This window comes from Vipera berus (assembly GCF_964194415.1).
Source record: "Vipera berus genome assembly, chromosome: 17".
Classification (NCBI taxonomy): Eukaryota; Metazoa; Chordata; class Lepidosauria; order Squamata; family Viperidae; genus Vipera; species Vipera berus.
In genome coordinates this window covers 3700868-3722603 of record NC_138220.1, presented here as the reverse complement: position 1 = coordinate 3722603, position 21736 = coordinate 3700868, and the positions used below count along the sequence as shown (strand labels likewise).

Genomic DNA, 21736 nt, shown 5'->3' with positions numbered 1-21736 from the left:
TGCAAGGTCTGGCAGGAGGGGGCCCTCCGAGAGGGGAGGGAGGAGGGCCAGAGAGCCGTCACTATTGGCTGCCGGGCAAGAGTGACGGGACGACTCTGACAGCCTGCCTTGCCTTGCCTTGCCTTGCCTGCTAGCTGGCTGTCAGAAGCCGTCCCGTCCCTCTTGCACAGCAGCCAGGCAAACCAGCCAGGCTGGGGCTCCGGCCTGGGAAAGGGGTCCTTGAGGGCAGGCGTCCCGGAGCCGGAATGGGGAAGGACGCTGCGAGATGCTAGGCAGGAGCTCCCGATTGGCTGCCCTGGGGAGAACTTTCCATGGGGCAGAGGAAGTTGCACCCCAGCTGCACGGATGTGGATGCATGCCTCCCTACAATCCCCCCCCTTGCAGGGAAGGCAGTCATGGATCCACACACCCCTCCCAACCCTGCGAGTTGGAGCAGGGAAGCCCCAGTCAGCTGGGGGGGTAGGGGGGGGAAATCCAGTCTGTCCTGTAGACAGGGATCAAGCGTATGTGTCATAAATACGGAATCCTTTCTGTAGAGGTGGAAGTCAAACCGGAACGTGGGCCTTGGCCCTGCGGGATAAATCCAGTTGCTGCCAATGGGCAGGGGGGAAAAACAAAAAAATTGGGGAAAGGGTGGCAAGTCCTCGTGAGATTTCCCCCACCCGCCCCATGTCAGGTAGCCCCTCTCTTCCGAGGAGCCAGATTGTACGGTGGGGTATTGAACCGGCTGGCTTTTCAGCCCTGCGTGGGGTTGGAAATATTTAGGCAGCTAACGGAAAGCAAGTGACTAGTCCTCAAGGTGAAACTTTAAAAGGAGGGTAGCGTTTGGACCAGTGACAGGTGAGGGCTTTAGGCTACCAACGTGCTGCGTCTTCCTCCTTGCGCCTCTAAATTCTTGAGCCATCTACCGTGTCGTGACTCAAATTGAGATTGTTGTTATTTTTTTTTTGCATTTTTTTCAGGGAGGGGGAGAATATATAATGTCTGTGCTTATATATGTGTTGCTGGGGGGAGAAAGAGAGAGAGGGACGGAGAGATTGCGTTCTTTCCGAGGCTCATTTATTTTTGCTCCGGCTTTGGTGTTAGCTGGATAATCCAGACAGTCACAAGCCGAGTTGAGTCCAAAGTGTGTATTTGTGGAAGGGATTCAGACTCTTTTTTCTTCCCCGCTTCCCCCATTTTTCCCGCAGCCAGTCTACTCTGTGTAATGTTTGTCTGCGTCGGGATTACTTCGTCTTTGGGTTGTTACCTGGGTTAAGCCATCCCCTGGTTCGCTTTGCTTCGGAGGGCTGTGCGAACTCAACCATTGTGGCTTCTCCCCCCAAGCCATGGTTTAGCAAGTGCGTGAAACCAGGAAGTGCCCCGGCATCCGTTCGCCTCTTTCTGGGGTCCTTCAGATGAAGCCAGTCACGTCCCGTGAACTGGTGATATGAAATAAGGCAGGATTTACCCCAGAAGGACCCCTGTGATCCAGAAAAGTCAAAAATCAGATTGAAGGGTTTCTTCTCTCCCCCCCCCCCACACTTCTTGGGTAATTCGGATCACATCTTTTTTTGGGGGGGGAGTTTTGTTTTGTAACCCTGTTTTGGGGGCTACGCGTCGACTGTTTGGGTTGCAGTGACATTAAAATTCGCCTAGACTATCCCGAAAGCAAAATCCCTGACTTTCAAACCCTGGTTGAGAAGTGAATTTGGAGACAGGTGTAGGCTGAAATTATTCCAATTTTGCAGAAGATCAAATTTTGGTCTCTTCCCTTCCCTACCCCCCCCCCAAAAAAAACGGGGGGGGGCCCTCAGGAAGACCAACAAGGTGGTCTGAATTGATGAGCGATGAAAATTTTGCAATTTAGACTGCTTGTAGTTCCTGATTTGGATAAGTATTGTTTCTTTTATATATATATAATTTAGTAAGTATAATGTTGAGGGTAAAGAGGCAAGGTTGCCTCATTTCTAGCAGGAATAATGTCGGCCACAACTGCATTTCATTTCATCCTTGTGCGTTAAATGCTGAGTTATCCGTATTAACGGGAGGAAAACCCCAGTGAATTCCTGCGTATTTGAAGGGGGGGGGTGTCCCCATCCAGATTCCTTTGGAAAGCTCGCCGTTTGTGGTCCAGATTTTTCTGCTTCCCGAGGTCCCAGCGGGGAATACGAAACACCTTCCTTTGCTTTGCGGGCTTCATCGCAACCCTAACCCCTTAGGAGAGAAAAACGGAAGACACACAGATACACACAGAGAAGAGGGGGACGTTGTGGAGGCCTCTGTTCCTCTTCCTATAAAAGGGGGGGGGGCTTGGAAGTGTTAGCAAGTCCCAAAGGACAGGAGGGATGTGGGGAAGGGGAGAGCCTGGAGGAGGAGCCCCCCCCCACTGGTTGCAACACAGCCTGGGGTGGGGGTCATTTGTGCGTTGTGCGACCCATCATCCCATATCTGGAAGCCCTCAAGCCCTCTACTTACGCCTCCGTCTGGGAACAGACAAGGCTGAGCAACCCCCTTTGCCCCGCCAAAGAAAAATAAAAAGGGGGGGTCTCCCCTGGTTCAGGAGAGCCCCCTCATCACAGCCCCTGGTGCTCCAGTGGAGGCCCCTGTGTTTGATCCTGGTTCAGCCTCTCTTTCCCCTCCCCCCCGTCCCCCACCCCAGGGTTAAGAGGGGGCTGTAGACTTTCCGGGCTGGCGTTTGAGGGAGCTTCCTTCTGTGAAATGGGTCCAGTTGGGCCAAGGCACCAGGGGAAGCCGTGGGGTGAAACACCCCCCTCCCTCTGCTTCCGTGGGGGTGGGGGTGGGAAACAGACATTCGGTTTGAGGACATTTCCTGATCCGGTTAGCCATTGGGGATCAAAGCCGCCTCCGGATCTCCAGCGGGGGGGGGATCAAAGCTTCCTGCCCCCCTACCCTTAATCCTCTCCCCAAACAGCAATTCCCTTGGGGGGGGGAAAGATCCCCTTCCTCTCTCTCTCTCTCTCTCTCTCTCTCTCCCCCCCCTCCATCCACATCCTTGTGGGAGGGGGAAGCGCCTCCCCCCCATCCCATCCTTTTTGATATTCCTTTGCGGTCCAGCCTGTCCAGCCCCTGTGGATATGTGATAGGCGACCAACGTTGCCATGGCAACAGGTTGCTGCTTCCAAAGGGGGGGGGCCTGAGAGAGAGAGAGAGAGCATCTTGTCATTATATTTAATCCTCTGCGGCTGGAGAAGGGGCTGAAATATTAAGTTGGGGTTGCCATGGCGACCACTTTTGCGGCATCGCTCTTGCCTTTGGTGTGCGGATTTCGCACCCCGCGCCAACTCTTTCCCGCCGACTCCCCACCCCCCCTCCCCGTCCCTCTTGTTTTCCTCCCCGGCATCCTTTCCAGCCTGCTCCTGTATCTTCCCCCCCCCAAATGTTTTTCCCCACTGAATGAATGAATGAATGAATGAATGAATGAATGAATGAATGAATGAATCCCATACATTTCTCTACGACAGAGCCAAAGAAAATTTCACCTTTTTAAAAAAAATAAATAAAAATAAAATTAAAAAATGCCTCTTTGGTTTTATCTTTTCTTATTTTTTCTTTCCCCCCCCCCCCCTCTACTGGGAAAATGGCCATTCTAGGCTGGGGAAGCTATTAGAAATAACGTTGTTGTGTTGTTGTTTTTTCAGTCCCTTTGAAACTGACCTGTGTAGGAAATGGGGCAAAAGCCGCCTTTCTGCCGTGTGGGTCTTTTTTCCTCCTTGGCTGACGGCTGGTGGGGTTAATTCCTCGGAGCTGCGAGTTCAAAGCACAGCCAGCCAACTCAGCTCGACCTCTTTACTGGATTAACCCCCATTGCTCAAGGCCGACCCATCCGTCTGGGGTCAGGTCAGGGCTGTTCGCTTTCCTTGCTGGTTTTTTTTTCCCCTTCCTTCCCGCGCGTGCCTTTCCCTTTTTCTCTCCCTCCGGACCCCTCCCTCTTTCGATCATTGCTGCCTCCAGACCTGTTGGGACTACATCTCCCAGCGCTCCCGGCCAGCCTCAGCCCGACAATTTGGCGCCCAGCAGGCACGCAGAATTATTTTATTTTTTTTAATTTTAATTTTAATTCCATTTATATCCCGCCCTTCTCCGAAGACTCAGGGCGGCTTACAAGCTTAGCAGTAGCCTTCATTCTATGTATATGCCTGCTTGTTAGGGCTTTCACACACACACCCCAAGCGGCATTATTACAAAGTCAGCTTAATTGCCCCCAACAATCTGGGTCCTCATTTTACCTACCTCGGAAGGATGGAAGGCTGAGTCAACCTTGAGCCTGGTGGGACTCGAACCTGCACTAATGGCAGGCAGCTGGTGTTACTTAAGGAGGCAGGCAGCTGGTGTTACTTAACCCTACTCCTTTTCTTCACGCATTTCCCCCTTCCCCCCCTCCCATATTTTGGATGCTTGCAAAACAATTTGAGAAGCAGACATGACCCCCCCCCTCCCAGCCAGATCTGGGGCACACCATGAATGATTCGTATGTTGTTTTCCCGGTTCCATCAAGTAACCAAAATAAATAAACAAATATCCACTCTCCTCCCCCCCCCCCCCGCAGCCGGTCTCCCTTGCAAAAATCCAACATCCTGTCTCTTAATTTGGTGGATATTATCTATTTTGCTTTCGCTTCTAGCCTGGGGTCGCTACCTAGGAGAAGAGTCTTTTAAAAAAATGCAAATTTAAAATGGAAAATGCTCAACTGGTCTCTCTCTTGGATTTTGAGCTCGCCAAGCCAACATAAAAAGCCCCGGCCTTTTTCCGGTCCTGCCGAAGATCACAAGGAGGGCTGTGGGGTGTTTTGTTGTCGTCGTTGTTGTTGTTCTTTTGCTTGTTCTTGTCGTGGGAGGCTTTTCTGGGCAGGAAGCCACTGTGCCCAAAAGCCGGCTTCTGTGGCTTGTTTTCCTTGCTCTCCACCAGCGGTGGAAGAAAAGAGCCAGGCCTGAATAAAAGATTACGCCCAGCTGCCTGTCTGCGGGAACATTGGTTTCTATTCTTGCCTCTTTTTTCCCTTTGCTTTTCCCTCTTTACGTAATAATCCAGCTTCCCTGTTCTTGCCTCGCCACCAACTCCAGAGAGAGAGAGAGAGAGAGAGAGAGAGAGAGAGAGAGAGAGAGAGAGAGAGAGAGAGAGAGAGAGAGAGAGAGACAGAACATAAGACCAGAACATAACCCAGCTGCCAACGTTGCCATTTTGAAATCAATCCGGAACGGCAAGAGAGCCTCGGCTACCTCACCATGGACGAGCAACCTTGAAGGGGAAAGGGATTTTCCCTCCTCCCCCCCCCCCGCCCCGAATTAAAGGTCGATCTGATCCTAGACCCGCGTGCAGTCGGAATAAGTCAGCCGGCCTTCCTCTACGTCTTTGAGGACTTTTTAACAGTTGACTAAAGATCTGTGGAGATTCTCCATCATCCAGGTCATGGTTGTCCCAAAGATGCTTTTATTATTATTATTATTATTATTATTTTAGGAGGCAACTGGACTTCCTTGTTTTTCTTTGAAGACGTTCCGCTTCTCATCCCAGAAGCTTCTTCAGCTCTGACTGGCTGGTGGGGAAGGGAAGGATGAATGAAAGTCCAGTTGCCTCCTGGAAAAGCACCTTTGGGGCTACGAATGGATGACCCAGAACAGCGACTTCACGGACAGATCGGTCATAATGTTTCAGTAGATCTGCTCTGCTTCCCCTTCTCCTCCCCTCTTCCTCTTCCTCTCCTCTCCTTCCCTCCCCTTTCCATTTCCTTTCCCTTCCCTTTCCTTCCCCCCCCCCCTTTGTGAACGTCAAAGCCCAAGGTGATGCTATGCCCCAGCACCTTCTAACCAGCACCTGCCCACCGATGGCTGCTTCGTTGCACCCTTGTGAGCCCAGTTTGGAAGTAACCACGTTTTCTGTGCCTTTCGAGAAATTGTTGGTGTCTGCTGCTCAAGTGACGTGCAGCAGGAGAAGGATTTGCTTGAGGGCTGGGAGCGCCTGGGGGGTCTGTGGCATTCCTCCAGCAACATCGCTCCTGTGGGATGTGGGCTGCTGGGAGTTGTAGTGGGTTGACACCTGGAAGGCTTGCAGTAGAGCAGAGGCCCCCAACCTTTTGGGCACCGGGGATCACCGGTTCCGTGGAGAGAGGTTTTTCCACGGACCGGAGGGTGCGTGGTTTGGTGTGCTGCCTGCATCTCACAGATGGGGCTTTGCTTGTTTGTGCGGACCGGTTGCTGGCGTGCCACACGGACCAGGGGTTGGGGACCCCTGCAGTAGAGGACATACTCAGGGCCCAGTCTGGGCTATCTCACTAACTCTTCCGTATCTTTGACTTGCAGGAGGCTGAACAGCACTCAAGGAGAAATCCGGGTTGGGCCCAGTCATCAGGTAAGATTTGCCCCTGGCATCAATCACGCAGGGGGCTCCCACATCGCTGCGCAGTTTTAGCGACGAGCCATTCCACAAACAGGCCTGGTTGCAGCCTTTGAAGAATCGGTGTTGCTTGTAGCCTAGTTTATTCAACTCGATGGCAACCTGTAGAGCACCAGGCAACATAAAACAACAACAACAACAACCACCCACTGTGTAAGCAGAAGCCACTAACCACAAAACCAGCTAGAACGGAACAGGAAGAAGGAGAAATACCTCACCGTCTCCTATCCAGCCCTCCAGAAGTCCTCTTGGAGCGGGGCACATGTGTCCCAGGGGGACCTCATTCCAGAGGGCAGGGGCTAAGACACAGAAGCCCCCCCCCCCCGTTAGATAGCGTGGCTTAACTGGAGCAGCCCAGCCCTGTCCCCTTAAATTGATCAGTCAGGGCACCACGGCAGAGACGTGGTCCCTCTTCGATACAACCCAGATTGTTGGGGACAATAAGCTGACTTTGTAATAATGCCGCTTGGGCCCCCCCGAAAGCCCTAATAAGCAGGCATATACACAGAATGAAGGCTATTGCTAAGCACATTTGTTTTGTGCTTCTTAGATTGTAAGCCGCCCTGAGTCTTCGGAGAAGGGCGGGATATAAATGGGATTAAAAAAATAAAAAATAAACTCTAGGCTTTCTGACTTGGCTTTCAGAGTTCGTTTCGAGGGTCGTTACGAAGGGAGGTGACGGGAGACGTTCTCTGCTTTCTCTCTTTCCAGGCCAAGCTCCCCGAACTCCAGCCTTTCCCCTCCGGAGATGGGGACGCGGTGACGCGTCACGAGGAGCTGGTCTGGATGCCGGGGGTGAACGACTGCGACCTGCTCATGTACTTGCGGGCGGCAAGGTATGATCCCCAGACCGCCCTGTTCAGAAATTGGCCCGCCCGGGGCCTCGTGCAAACAAACGCCCGCCTGGCGCCCCTCTGCTCTTCCTGTCAGTGAAAGGGACGCCCCCCTGCTGGGTGCATAGGCGGCGCATGAATGCAACTTGAAGCTCGGAAAGCTAGGCTGCGTTTTCAGGAAGAGAGATGTGCTGCGCGGCTGTCCCCACGAGGCTGGTCCCAGTCATAAGTCGAGGACTTCTCATTCTTCATCTGTTACCCGTTGTGATTGACAGCTGAAGAATAGAATAGAATAGAATAGAATAGAATAGAATAGAATAGAATAATAGAATAGAATAGAATAGAATAGAATAGAATAGAATAGAATAGAATAGAATAGAATAGAATAGAATAGAATAGAATAGAATAGAATAGAATAGAATAGAATAGAATGACTGTTGCCACATCCCTACAGTCATGATCAAACTCCAGGTGCTTGGCAACCACCAAGTGTGTACAATGCTTGCAGGGTCCCGGGTCCAGGTGATCTCCATTTGCGACCTTCCCAGCCAGTGTGCAACCTGAAAAGTCAAGGGGGGGGGGGGAAGGGCAGCTGGATTTGCTTAGTGACCTTTTGGTTCGCTTGACAATACCTGCAGCGATTCTCTTAAGGACTCTGGCAAAAGAGTCGTAAAACTGGACCTAATGAGAACCGCTGCCTTGCTCGGCAATCTGGGGGGGGGGGTAGCCTCGTGAAAAATTGGCTGTCGATCTCAGGATCTGTTGGTCTTTGCTCTGCTGGCTTCACCTTGAAGTTGTTTGCAACCTGCTAAAATCCCGTCCCTTTTTTTGAAGGAGCATGGCAGCGTTTGCCGGGATGTGCGACGGCGGCTCGACAGAAGATGGGTGCGTGGCGGCGTCCCGGGACGACACCACTCTCAACGCCCTCAACACAGTAAGCCCACGTCTTCCGCCTCTCCAGAAATAATTTTTTTAGCCACTCTAACTGAGTTTCTCTGCCCCCTCCCCTCCCCTCCCCTCCCTCTGTGAATGTTAGGAGGCCAGACTGGTCCAATCCACAGAGCAGAGGGCAGGAGGAGAGGAAATTTAGCAAGGGAACTAAAGAATAATAGACTTGGCCTAGGGGGTTTAAAGCCACAGCTCTCTTCCTGACTGTAGACGGACTGGGGGCCTTTGGCTTCTCTCCAGCTCGCTTGTGACCTAGGGATTAATATGGGGTGCCATTCAGAGGTTCTTCTGAAAATCTCAGGGATTTTGGCCTACTTAATACAATCATACTGAGTTATATTCATCCAAGGGGCTGTGGATGTAGATTTTCCTGGAAAGGAATGGAATAGAATAGAATAGAATAGAATAGAATAGAATAGAATAGAATAGAATAGAATAGAATAGAATAGAATAGAATAGAATAGAATAGAAATATAGAATAGAATAGAATAGAATAGAATAGAATAGAATAGAATAGAATAGAATAGAAATATAGAATAGAATAGAAATATAGAATAAGAATAGAATAAAATAGAAATAGAAATAGAATAGAAAATATGGAATGGAATAGAATAGAATAGAAATATAGAATAGAATAGAATAGAATAGAATAGAATAGAATAGAATAGAATAGAATAGAATAGAATAGAATAGAATAGAATAGAATAGAATAGAATAGAAATAGAAATAGAAATAGAAATAGAAATAGAAATAGAAATAGAAAAAATGGAATGGAATAGAATAGAATCAGCCTGTCAAACCTTGACTTTTCAGACACCTGTCCCGTCTGGTTTCCGAGGCATGGGTGGGAATCACTTCTGCTTGTGCGGAGGGGCGTGTGAGTGTTTTGGTAACGATAATAGGGTAAAAAATTGATATGCTCTATGATTCCTTATTATGGAAATAACAATGAACTTCAGAGCACATAAATCATTCCTGACAAAGTTCTTTCCCAGTGTTTTATTTATGTAATAACAGGGTGCTGTAACCTCAGCATGATTTATTGTTAATTACACCCAAAAGGAAGGGAGAGAACAAGAAAACCTTTTTTTTTGGCTGTGCAGCATTTATATTATTAGCTGGTGGCACATTTCCTTCCCGAGTTTATTTGCATAACGGCAAGGCTACATTTCCTTCCTCCCTCCCTTCCCCTCCCCTCTCTTTCCTTGCCTTCCGTTCCTCTCCATTTATTATTCTCTCCATTTAGCCTTCTTCCCCTCCCCTTCCCATTTATTATTCTCTCCTTCCTTCTTTCCTTCCTTCCTTCCTTCCTTCCTTCCTTCCTTCCTTCCTTCCTTCCTTCCTTCCTTCCTCCCTCCCTCCCTCCCTCCCTCCCTCCCTCGACTTTCCATGCTGTTAGCAGATCTAGTGGGATGGGAAATGATCATTGGGAGAATGAGCCAGGCGGATGACGGATGCTGGCTTACTCCTTTAGTCTGTTAATGATAAATTGTCAAGGATGCCGTTGACTCAGTGTAGTTTTAGAGCAAGTAGATCAGAGCCGCAGGCCAAGATTGGCAGTCAAACATTTTCACCATCCTGGTTCTGGTTAAGGATGACATTTAGCCTCAAGGTACTACCTGGATATGTGTGTTCCTACAACACCCCCTTCAGGCGAAAGAGAGGCATGGCAGATACCCACCTTGTTGTTTTTAATTTGCAAGGCTGCTGATTGGCTAAGGCAGAGGCTTCCAACCTTTTCTATACCCCACACCCCTAGGATGCTTCTGATATATTCTCGCCCCCCCCCCTTACAAAGGTTTGAGGTGATTTACTTAACAGCCGGGGCAAAATGGTCGTCCGTTTGGGGCTGGCTCACTTCACAACTGCCCTGCTTAGCAGCGGAAATTGTTGGTCCCAGTCATAAGTCGAGGACTTTTCATTCTTCATCTGTTACCCATTGTGATTGACAGCTGAAGAATAGAATAGAACAGAACAGAATAGAAATAAATAATGGAACAGAATAGGAATAGGAATAATGAATAGAATTAGAATTAGAATTAGAATTAGAATAGTATGGAATGGAATGGAATGGAATGGAATGGAATGGAATGGAATGGAATGGAATGGAATGGAATGGAATGGAATGGAATGGAATGGAATTTGGGGAGAGGATGTTGGCAAGCGAGGCAGCTCAGCTCCCTCCCCCCTTGCATTAAAATATCTGAGAGTGAGTCTCTGTATATATTTCAAGAGACAGACAATCTTAAAAAGTTCCCATCCAAGAACATCAAAGGCCAGAAAAATTCAGGCCCCGTCCAACTATATTTTTTTATGCAGGAAAGAAAGAAAAGAAAGAAAGCTGAATGGAGTCCCTTCTTCCCCCATCGGCGGCCGAAACGGCCTCTGCCTTTTAAAATCTCGCAGCCTTGTAAATCCGTTTCTTAATTAAAATTCACAGGCGCTAAGCTGGCGTTTGATAGCGGCGTCTGAGTATAATTTTATTGCAGAGCGAGCCCTCACTCTCCGGGCTTCTGATGTCCTTGACGGTGGCTTTTCTCCTTTTTTTTTGAGAAACGCACGCCGCTTGAGTCTCTTAAGAACCTAAGGGTGAAGTTGAGTGCCTGGCTCAGAATTATGGGGGTCTGTGTGTGTGCGCGTGCGCTTGAAACCACATTTTCATGACTGAGATGCAGCCTGCTGGAGGATTGTGCTAAAGTCCACCCATCCAGAGCTTTCTTTTTTTTATAGCCTTCCATAGCTGATCATCAAGTCCCAGCTAACCTAGAGGAAGTAGAAGAAGACGTGTTTCCAATCTTGGCAGCTTGTAAGGCACGTGGACCTCAACGCCCAGTATTCAGCCCCACTGGCTGGGAAATTCTGGGAGTTGAAATCTGCGCACCTTAAAATTTGCCAAAAAGTTGGGAAAGCTTGGGAAACCCAACTAACTGCACAGGTAGAGATGAGGTGAAACTTGGCTTAATGGAGGGATCTCGGGAGTCCTTAAACGTGAGGCAAGAGTGTGCGGCAGCAGCCAAAAAGGCCAACGATCAATCCTAGGCTGCATTAACGGAGGGATAGAATCAGCCTCGTGTGAAGTTCTGGTAGCTCTTTGCAAAACCTTAGTAAGGCCACACTTGGAATGCTGCCTCCAGTTTTGGCCACCACAAAATATATATATATATATAAAGGTAAAGGTAAAGGTTCCCCCACACATGCGTGCTAGTCGTTTCCGACTCTAGGGGCCGGTGCTCATCTCCGTTTCAAAGCCGAAGAGCCAGCGCTTGTCCGAGGACGTCTCCGTGGTCATGTGGCCGGCATGACTAGACGCCAAAGGCGCACGGAACGCTGTTACCTTCCCACCGGAGTGGTCCCTATTTTTCTACTTGCATTTTTACGTGCTTTCGAACTGCTAGGTTGGCAGAAGCTGGGACGAGTAACAGGCGCTCACTCTGTTAAGATGTTGAGACTGGAAAAACAGTGGAGAGAAGAGCAACAAAGACGATTAGGGGGCTACGAAGAACGGTTACAGCGAATGGGGTTTGTCTAGTTTAATGAAAAGAAGGAGTAGGGGAGATAATGATAGCGCTGCTCCAGCATTTGAGGGGCTGCCACAAATGGGGGGGGGTGTCAACATACTTTCCAAAGTATCAGAACGCAGGACGAGAAGCAACGGATGGAAACTAATCAAGGAGAGAAGCAACCTGGAACTAAGGAGGAACTTCCTTACAGCCAGAACAATTAAAAACAGGTTTCGCCTTCAGACGTGGTGGCTGCCCCATCACTGGAGGCTTTCAAGAAAAGCCACCTGTCTGAAATGGTACAGGGGTCTCTTCTGCTCAAGCAGAGGGTTGCACTGGATGACCTCCGAGGTCCCTTCCAACCCGGTTATTCTATGTTAAGCATTGCCAGACTTGCATTGTGAGTTGACAATCTCAATGTATAGATGGTTGTACTTTGACCATAAAGGTTCATTCGTTCATTCATTCAAAAGGGTGGGGGGGGACTCAGCAGCCCCCTGCCTCAAGACCCCTCCAGTGTGATTCTTTGCAGAGAGCCCATCTGCAAAGCTAGCCCAAAATCTGGCCGGGTTCTTAATGGACGCCCATTATTCCCTATCGCCCCCACCATGCCGGCCCAGATGCTTTCAAGCCAGAGCGGTAATGACCGTAATTGGAGGTGCGTGCCTTCGCAAAGCTGGCGTGCTCGCCCCCACCCCAGATACGCACCTGGGGTTCCGATCTGGCGAGGTCACTGGGAAAACAGGGGCCTTTAAATTAAGTTATAAATTACAAGCCGAGGACAATATTTTGATGCGGCCAAGCTGGCAGTGTCAGGAGTGGCAGGGGCCGTAATTCACAGATTCATTACCGAACAGAAGGGGGGGGCTGACAGCTGAGCACTTGAAGGCTGCACTGTTGCGATGCAGAGGCCCCAATGCACGCCCACCTCCACACACACAAACACACACACACACACCCCAGTTCACCTTGCACAGCGCAGTGAGGCTAATAAGGCGTGCGAGGGGGCAGAGCTCTTTAAGGCCTCTTGTGAGATAAATGAGGGTGAACAGAGGAGGGGAAAAAATTACCATTTAAAACAGGTAAGTTGCAAGCCGTGCCTTCAGCCACAGGGAGATTAAACCAGGTGCCCCCCCCCCCAATGTTTTAATTGCCTTCATTTGAGCCTTTCAGAAATTACAACATATGCACATCAAGGTCCCGGCAGTTTCAAAGCAATGATTTTGTATTCTCTCTCTCTCTCTCTCTCTCTCTCACACACACACACACACCCACACACTCCTATCTATGCCTCCACCTCTAAGCTGGGGGGAAGGAAAGAGAAGTATGCAGCAATCAGTTGTCATCTTATCTTTCTTCAGTCCATGTGCCTAATCAGCACATCTTAGAAAGAAAGAAAGAAAGAAAGAAAGAAAGAAAGAAAGAAAGAAAGAAAGAAAGAAAGAGAAAGAAAGAAGAAAGAAAGAAAGAAAGAAAGAAAGAAAGAAAGAAAGAAAGAAAGAAAGAAAGAAAGAGAAAGAGTCTTCCCCCGTTCTCTCCCTTCTACCTTTCCCTGCTCTGGCAAGCTGCCTTGATTAACAAGGGGATGAACTTGATTAACAAGGGGATGAACGGTTGGTTAAGTTTCATTTGAGCCCCCCTGGTGCCAACTCAACCTGTTTGGTTAGCTTTATGGCCGCAGGTTGATTCATGAAGCCTTGGGGGGGGCATGGAGGGGAAGGGGGTTACCCCTAGGTCTGCCGAGTCATGGGAATGGCAGGGGTGCTCCGTTCTGCTGCAGACCAGTGTGGGAAGACTCTGGAAACGTTGCTTGCCTTCCAAGTGGAAAACGGTCTTCGGTCTTGGCTGCTGAGCTTTGTTTCACATCTGGGAAAAGCTTCCCGTCTGTCTGTCTGTCTGTCTCTCTCTCTTTCTTTTTCTTTCTCTCTCTTTTTCTCTTTCTTTCTCTTCTCTCTCTCTCTCTCTCTCTCTCTCTCTCTCTCCTCCTAACTTTGTGAAAGGACTTTTTCTCGTTTGCCTAATAATAAAAAGAGGTATACGGGGAGATCCATGATTATTGCCGGGACGTTCTAAAATAGACTTTTCTCTCTTTCTTCTTGCAGCTACACGAGAGCAACTACGACGCCGGGAAGGCCCTCCAGCGTCTGGTGAGAAAGCCGGTCCCCAAACTGATCGAAAAATGCTGGACGGAAGACGAAATGGTGAGAAGAAAGCTCTTCTTGGGCTTGACTCGCTCTCTCGGCAGATCCTCGCGCAGATCCTTCTCTTGGCAAGGTGGCAGGGGTCTCTTAGCACAGCCTCATCTCCCCCAGCTGCCCGGTCCCCAACGCCATGGGCCCAGCCTCGTGATCTTGCGCCAGTTACCCCTAGTTGTCCCACTGTTGGGCCAGCAAAAACTCCTCCCTAAAAACCAAATTAGGAATAGCTTTTCTGTATTCCGAATTTGGCCCCATTGGAGTTGATTGGCTTAACCACTGCAGGAAGAAAGGTTGTAAAAATGGGATGAAACTCGAACTTAACTGTGTCGCTTGGCCACAGAAATATTGGGCTCCGTCGTGGCCGTAAGTCGAGGACTTCCTGTGTCTCAGACCAGAGCCAAAAGAAATCTTGACTCTTGCGACTTTAAATCTGGAAGGAAGCGGCTTTTTCAACATCTGGCCTGCTTTTGGGGTGACAGGGTGTTCCCCAGATGGAAGGAAACAAGCCAGGTTCCTGTCCCCCTTTAATACGTCCGCCCCATAAGCTGTCAGATCCTCGAGACGGTGAGGATAAAACTTAATTGGCCCTATTGGCGCCTTTGCAAGTTCATAAATTTTAAAGCACCCTCCCAACACCTGGAAGCCCTGTTTGTCAATCTAAGTAAAAATCTCACACACACACGGACACGCACATGCTCGCTCTTCCGGGGCCCAGATCCAAGACATGAATTTTCCCCAGGGTGCTTGCGAACAATTTGTAGTGTAGTGAAAGGAGCCTGGCTTTGATTTGACAAGGCGTAACTTGTGAGTCGTTCACTCGTCGCTTGCTTTTTAACCAAGCCAGGTTTCTTGGCTTCAACCCGGGGGATCTACCAACGGAGCCGCAGGGAAAGTTGTTTTTTCATTTTGCCACAGCAGCGGCAGCAGGGAAGATTTAAAAGGTGGGGTGGCGGATGGAGCGGAGGAGGAATTATGCAGGGGCACCTACTTCGATACCCAGAATTCCTGAACCAGCCATGCTGGCTCAGGAATTCTGGGAGTTGAAGTCCACAAGCCATAAAAGAGCCAAGGTTGCCTACCCCTGCCCTATGCCATTTCAGACAAATGGCTGGCTGTCCAGTCTCTTGTTAAAAGCCTCCAGTGATGGGGCACCCACAACTTCTGGAGGCAGGTTGTTCCACTGGTTAATTGTCCTCATGAGGACCCAGATTGTTGGGGGCAATAAGCTGACTTTGTAAAAATGCCGCTTGGGGGTGTGTGTGAAAGCCCTAATAAGCAGGCATATACTGCTACTGAAGGCTACTGCTAAGCTTGTAAGCCGCCCTGAGTCTTCGGAGAAGGGCGGGATATTAATGGAATTAAAATAAAATAAATAAAAATAAATCCTTAGGAAATTCCTCCTTAGTTCTAGGCTTAGTTCTCTCCTTGATTAATTTCCATCCATTGCTCTTGGCTTGTTTGCCTTCCAGTTGCCGGAACTCAATCTTCCCTTGCAACTTTTTTGTTTTTTGAAGGTGGGTTTTTTTTTGCTACTTTCTGGCGGAGGGATAGGCCCTGCGGAATATTTTTAGCATCCTTGAAATCAAATCCTTAGCTGGAGGAGCGAAATTCCCTGTTCCGAAAGAGCTCGGCTTCGATTGGCAACCCAGAGGCAAAATGCTGCTTCCTTCCATCTTGGCTTGCCCCATCCAAAGAACGAAGCCCTCAAAGTTTGAACTCCGCTGCCTTTTTCGTCGCCTGTGCATTTGGGCAGATGCAGAGAGGGGGGGAAAAAGCCCTTTTTCCCCCTTTTCGGCTGAGAGTAGTGGATCCTCTCCTCGCAAGATTAATCAACGTTTGCAGAGTTTGATTGTTCGAGCAATGCATTGCATGTGGCTTCCAAGGCTGCCTTCCTTCCTTCCTTCCTTCCTTCCTTCCTTCCTTCCTTTCCTTCCTTCCTTCCTTCCTTCTTTCTTTCTCTCTCTCTCTCTCTCTCTCTCTCTCTCTCTCTCTCTCTCTCTCTCTCTCTCTCTCTCTCTCTCTCTCTCTCTCTCCCCCCCCCCACAAGCAATTTACTCCATCCCCAAAGGGGACCGACCAATCCCAGAACCCTTTGTAGTTTCTTAGCAACATGGCTAAGTTTGTTTTAGCTGGCTGGGCGCGCAAGGAAAGCACACCTCGTTCCTTCTGTGTACAGAAACACTGAACGTGCTGCTTCAAAAAACACGAAAGTTAAACAAACCTGCAGCGCAGATAGCAGGACGCTGAAGAAAAAGAGGCGGTGTGGTTGTTTTGTTTTTTTCATTTTTTAAAAAATTTTTCTGCTCTCCGGGCAGTTTTCATAGCTCCCGTTCTTGGTCTTTCCCCTTGCAAGGTTCCAGGGATCTGGAGCATGAAATGCGCCAAGGATGTCAGTCTCCAGACTTAAAGGAACCTTGTCCGGCACCCAGTGCTGGGACTGTCACATCTGGGGTTATGGAGATTATTACAGGCCGACACGCTCCTGTTTCTTAATCAAATAGCGCCCTTACGTGTCTTCTTCCATTACAAGTAGAGGACCTGTACTCTTTAAAGGAAGGAGCCCTGGATGCTTTGGGGATATTGCAGCTGGCAAGTCTGAGGGGGTCCTGGGTGCTCTCTGAGCCGGCTCGTTTCATTACCCAAACTAGGTTACGTGATGCACTGATTAGGCTACCTAGTTTGGTAACGGAACAGTCTGCAAGAAAAAAAAACACGATCCGGCTCAGAGAGCATGAAGGACCCCCTCGTGTCAGCCCTGAGCTACAAATATTCTCCTTTATCAGACCTTTTCTGTTGCCCCGTCAGGTCTCTGAGGCATACTGTTGGGGTCTCCAGCCAATGATAAGCGCCTTCCGCCCACCCTCCCCCTCTTCTGCTCTCCCCTTGCGGGCCTGTGGGTCACAGACTTCAGGGCCACCAGCCCCTCGGCATGTAGGTCTCTGCCTGAGAGGGGAAAAGTCAGAATCATTAATGGGAAGAGAGGGGTGTTTAAGCTCGAGAAGGACTCGTCTGGAAACAGCCTTGGAAGTTGCCCGTTTGATTGATGAGATCTCCGTTCAGGGCCACGTCCACAGGCAGCTCCAGCAGAGGCTGACGGTGAGAAGGATGAAGATTGATTTTAAAACCAGGCCTAGCTCCGGTGGGAAAGCTGTGGGCCCTCTGTGCAGCAGGCAGGCTGCGTCTCTAGGGCATTCTGGGAAAGATCGGGACGAAGCCGTGCTAGGGTTTTTCGTCGCAGTTGCAGTCTCTTTTTTTTTTGCCACTGTTGTTAAACGAATCAGTGCAGTGGTTAAGGGGATCATATCGTCATTAAGCGGACTTTGCTTGTCGGAAGCCAGCTGGGACGCTTACAGATGGGGAATCACGTGATCCCTGCAACCGTCATAGGTTACGTGCCAGTCGCCAAGTGTCCGTCATTCCGATCACATGTCCTCAGCGCCGCGGCAACGGTTGTAAGTATGCAAAAAGTCATAAGTCGCTTTTTTCAGTGGCGAACGATCATTAAATGAATCATTAAAATCCCCAGTCCTGAAAACGGAAATACTCTTGTTCTTCTACGCCTGCCCAGAGAGATTCGTGGACATTTCTTAAGACGCTAACTAGAATTTATAGGACTCTTCCAAGGCTCTGAATTGGGTGGGTAACGGAGCTAGGAACAGTAACCATGATCCGGTTGAGTGGAAGGTCTCCAAGAAGATGGAGGGGGGGGGGGATGTAGGCTTGTCGCCAGCGAAGATGGAAGCAATGATGGAGTAATGGCCGCCACCACCCCGCCTACTGAAAGAGGTTCTGGAAAGCTGCAGCCTTCCAGCCCAAGGACTCTGAACTCGTCTCCCTCGCGTTCCTAGGATGTTCTTCTGAACAAATGTATCCGCCATCGTGAAAAGTGTGGCTCACAGGAGGAGGTTCCAAGAAATCGGGCAGCGGAGAAGAGGCCGGTCGCATTTGGACCTCACGAAGGTCCTACGGGCAGCAACTATTTCTGCTTTCCTCTTCGGATCCAGATCTCTGTGTCATCCTGTTAAATTTAGCTTCTTGGCTGCTGGGCATCTGTGGAAAAATCCACCTCCGTGCCTTCTCCCCGCTGAGGATCATCCTGCTTTACGGGCTCGGTCGGGTGATGTTGGTCACACCGCGGCTTATGCATTTAGAACAGCCCCCTTCCCACGTTTTTCCTCTCGGCTGGCTCGGAATAATTTCAGCCTCTGAAATCCCACCTTTCATTTATGAATTGGAGTCAGGGAGGCGTGCAAAACCCAGTTGGAGAAGAGGCATATTGACGGCAATTTTTTTCCCTTTCTCTCTCTCTCTCTTTCTCTCTCCCCTCCCCCCCGTACTTCCATTTCAAGATGTGTTTCTGAAAGGAGTTGTTTTTTTTTCCCTCCGGCCCACAAGAGCACCACTGCCCTTTTAAGGTCCCGAGCAACTTGTTCTGTACCAGCCTGCTACCGGCCCTGCAGAAAAGGCAGGGACAACCCCTTTACAAACGGCAAGAGGCTGGAATAAAGCCTGCCAAATTTATTAACATAAAACAGACACCAACCATGAAACAGGAGCTATGAAACAGGAACTATTCAAGCAGTTGCCTTCAGCAAACCAGCCCTCCCACGCATTCCCCCTTTTATACAGTTCAGGGCGTGGCTTCTCTCTGCCTCCTTCCGAGGAGCCCCATTGCCTTCCTCTGTTTACTCCTGATTGACTGCCTCCTGCGTCGGGTGTCCTTGAACAGGGCCAGCTGTGGGTCATCTTCATCCACGCTTGTCAGGCTCACACAGCTGGGTCTGCGTCGTGACCAGGTGGGAGGGGCCTGGCTGGGGGCTCTCATCAAGCTCTTCAACACCCCCCTCCTCCTCCTCCTCTGAGTTGTCCGACCCAACTGCCGAACCCACAGGCTGACCCTGAATCACAACACAACTCACGGGTTGCTGAGGAACTCGGCTGAGTAAAGAAACCCAAAGCTCAAAAGAGGACGGAGTTCCCAAGGTGGGGACAAGTCCCCCCCCTGTTCTGTCTGCCCCCCACCCCCATCATCCCTGCCTAAGAGTCTGACCTCTTCCAGGTCTCCGCGCGTTTTAAAAGACAGGGAAGAAGATCCCTCTTTTCGTTGGTTTCTTTGCCCCACCCTAGGCTGGGTGTGTGTGTGCGCGCTCCTCTTGTCCCCAGGTGTGAAAAGCACGCCCTGGCTTTTTTTTGGGTGGGGGGGATCCTCGCTTGGGCTCTGGGTTCGTGTTTCTCCCCGCTCGGCCCAGAGAGCACCCGCAGCTCCGATTTCCCCTGGCGCTGTTGCCTGGCAACCCGGGGCCGGAGCCACCGCGCAAGGTTGACGGGTGATGGATGGCCGGGCAGGAAATGCAAGGCTCGGCGGTGTCGGCCTTGGCTGGGCCGGGGCCCGGCAGGGATGCGGCGAGTCTGTAATCCGGGTCAGCTGTTGGAGAGGAAGATTAAAGGCTGGGCCTTTGGGGACGAAAGAGGCTGTCGGGGGGGCCTTTGTGTGGGGTTGCATGGGGCCAAAGCACGTAGCTGGAGAGGGTCCATCTGGCCAGAACATTCCTCGTTCGGATGCCTTGCAGGGGGATAACCTTGCAACTTGGGTAAAAAAAAAAGCTTTCCTTAACTTGCTGCGATGCTGTAGCACCGGGGTGGAGGGGGTGGGGGTGGAGAAGGGGATCCAAGCTTGGTGACTTCTAAGGCCTGTGGACTTCAACTCCCAGGATTCCCCAGTCAGTCTTTGCCCCCTTCCTAGGGCTGAGAGAGAGGGGCTGGCCTAAGGTAGGATTGGAACACAGGCTCTCCCAGTTCCTAGTTTGTTGCCTTAACCACTGCACCACTATACCAACCAACTAAAAAATTAGAAGGAGCTTGGTTACTTTCTTTTCTTTCTTTCTTTCTTTCTTTCTTTCTTTCTTTCTTTCTTTCTTTCTTTCTTTCTTTCTTTCTTTCTTTCCTCCCTCTCCCTTCTTTCCTTTCCTCCTCCCTCCCTCCCTCCCTCCCTCCCTTTCCTTCCTTCCTTCCTTCCTTCCTTCCTTCCTTCCTTCCTTCCTTCCTTCCTTCCTTCCTTCCTTCCTTCCTTCCTTCCCTTATTTATTTTTCATATAATCTTACTTGCCCATCTTCCTCCCCTCATGTCTTCTTATGATGAAAATGGAAACCCCAGGAGTGGTCTTAAGATACACAATCGGGTCTTAAAGCCACCCCTGGACTCGAGGGCTCTCCTAAAAAATAAAAAAAAACACCTCCAGCATCCCAAAGGCTGTGTAGTTGTGTTCACACAACCCTTCTCGGCCCAAACTAACCCAAAACAAGTATTTACAGCTTCGGCACGGCCCATAAGCTTGAGGGAGGGCAGCAGAGAGCCGCTGGCCGGCTGGCTTCAGCTGCTGGTTGCGCCAAGGCTGGAGCATCTGGGAAGGGAACAAAATGGCACCGTCCGAAAACACACACACACACACACCCCTGCAGAAACGCAAACACCGATTTCCAGGGGCCCCCGAGTTGCAGTCCTTGCCTGCTGCCCTCTCCCTCCTCCGCCACCGCAGCTTCCTCCCGTTCTTGCCACCTCGATAACAACACGCCATCTGAGCTCCGTTAGTCAGAACATAATGACTTTGTGTATCTTGTCACACTATTTGTTTCGGGAGATAAAATACTAGGTGTGGTGGTGGTGGGGGGCTTGCAAGAGCCAGCCGCACAGATGCAAAGGCTGGCGTGCTTTTTCTCCTAGCCCCGGCTCAGTTATTTATAGCCGTCCCCCTCCCACCCACCTCCTGTTTACACATTGTGGCAGGGACACCAGAGAACCTCATAAATTTATGTCGCGGTGGGAACGCAAAGGCAAAGGGAGACCACCAGCCCCTTCGGGCGGGCGGGCGTTCACACCCATCCATAGCCATGGCAACTGGGGTTTTGGCAGAGCGCTGACCCCCACATTCAGATGCCTTCAAAGGTCTTCACGCCACCTTTTTAGAGACCGGCGTTATCCCCCAGCTGTGCCACGTTCCAAAAGAGACCCCTTTGCCTGCCTCCCACCCCCAGCCCAGTCTTTTGAAATAAACCCCCATAAGCGTCGGGCTTAGAATAAAAAGACATTTGGGGGTTATAAATAAGATGTTAAAGGTTTCCAGAGGAAGAAGCAGATTTGCAAGGCGTGGGTGGGTGGGTGGGGGGTGATTGTGTGCGTCTCTTTTGCAAACTAATTAAGGGCTTCCTTTGTTTGGGGGTGCCTGCTGGAAAAGGTAAGAGAATTTCGTTGCATTTTTTTGTGCACGCTTTGCTTCCTTGCAAGGGGTGAATAATGGGTTTCTGGCCAATTTGCTGGGTCCCGGTTTGGACAGGGCTGTCAACAATCATGGCCCATTAGATTAAAATCCTCCCATCTTGTGTTGCTCTAAGCTTCTCTCCCCGCTGGTTGGGGGTAAAGATAAAAGTTATTCCCCAAAGGTTGCAAACCATTTAATTACAGGATGTGGAATTTGGGCAGGGGGAGGCACTGCGAGGAGCCCAGAACAGGGATGTCTATTTAGAAAGTTACTTTTAAAGTTGCTGTTGTTGTTGTTTTCTCACAGCAGAAGGAAACAGTCAACCCCTTGACCATCCAGGGTCTCCAGTTAGTATTTTAAATATCCAAATCCGGCACCATGGTGGGCTGTGAAAAATGCATCTAGCGTGGGGCAGGAAGCAGGAGAAACCCCCCCCCACACACACACACACCTCAACTGTGGGGGTGGGATGGGGTGTTGAGAGATGGTGAAGCCGCAGGTGCCAGATCAATGGATTGGAGAAGCCAGACCCTTAGGAGGGGGGGATATGCTAAAAAGGGACCCCCAGAAAGATTTCAGAGAGGATGTGAAAGGGGATTGAAAGGGAG

The 21736-nt window shown here is 50.1% G+C and overlaps 1 protein-coding gene across 12 annotated transcripts in view; it reads left to right on the top strand.

Annotated features, from left to right (window-relative positions):
• Window positions 1-21736, top strand: part of RERE (arginine-glutamic acid dipeptide repeats) — a 146334-nt gene that overhangs the window by 90710 nt on the left and 33888 nt on the right. For all 12 annotated transcript variants that reach the window (XM_081341064.1, XM_081341068.1, XM_081341069.1 and 9 more), the window contains 4 exons: window positions 6300-6348; window positions 7105-7229; window positions 8061-8160; window positions 13777-13875. In XM_081341064.1, coding sequence (XP_081197190.1) covers window positions 6300-6348; window positions 7105-7229; window positions 8061-8160; window positions 13777-13875 — 373 coding nt within the window. The remainder of the gene's footprint in view (window positions 1-6299; window positions 6349-7104; window positions 7230-8060; window positions 8161-13776; window positions 13876-21736) is intronic.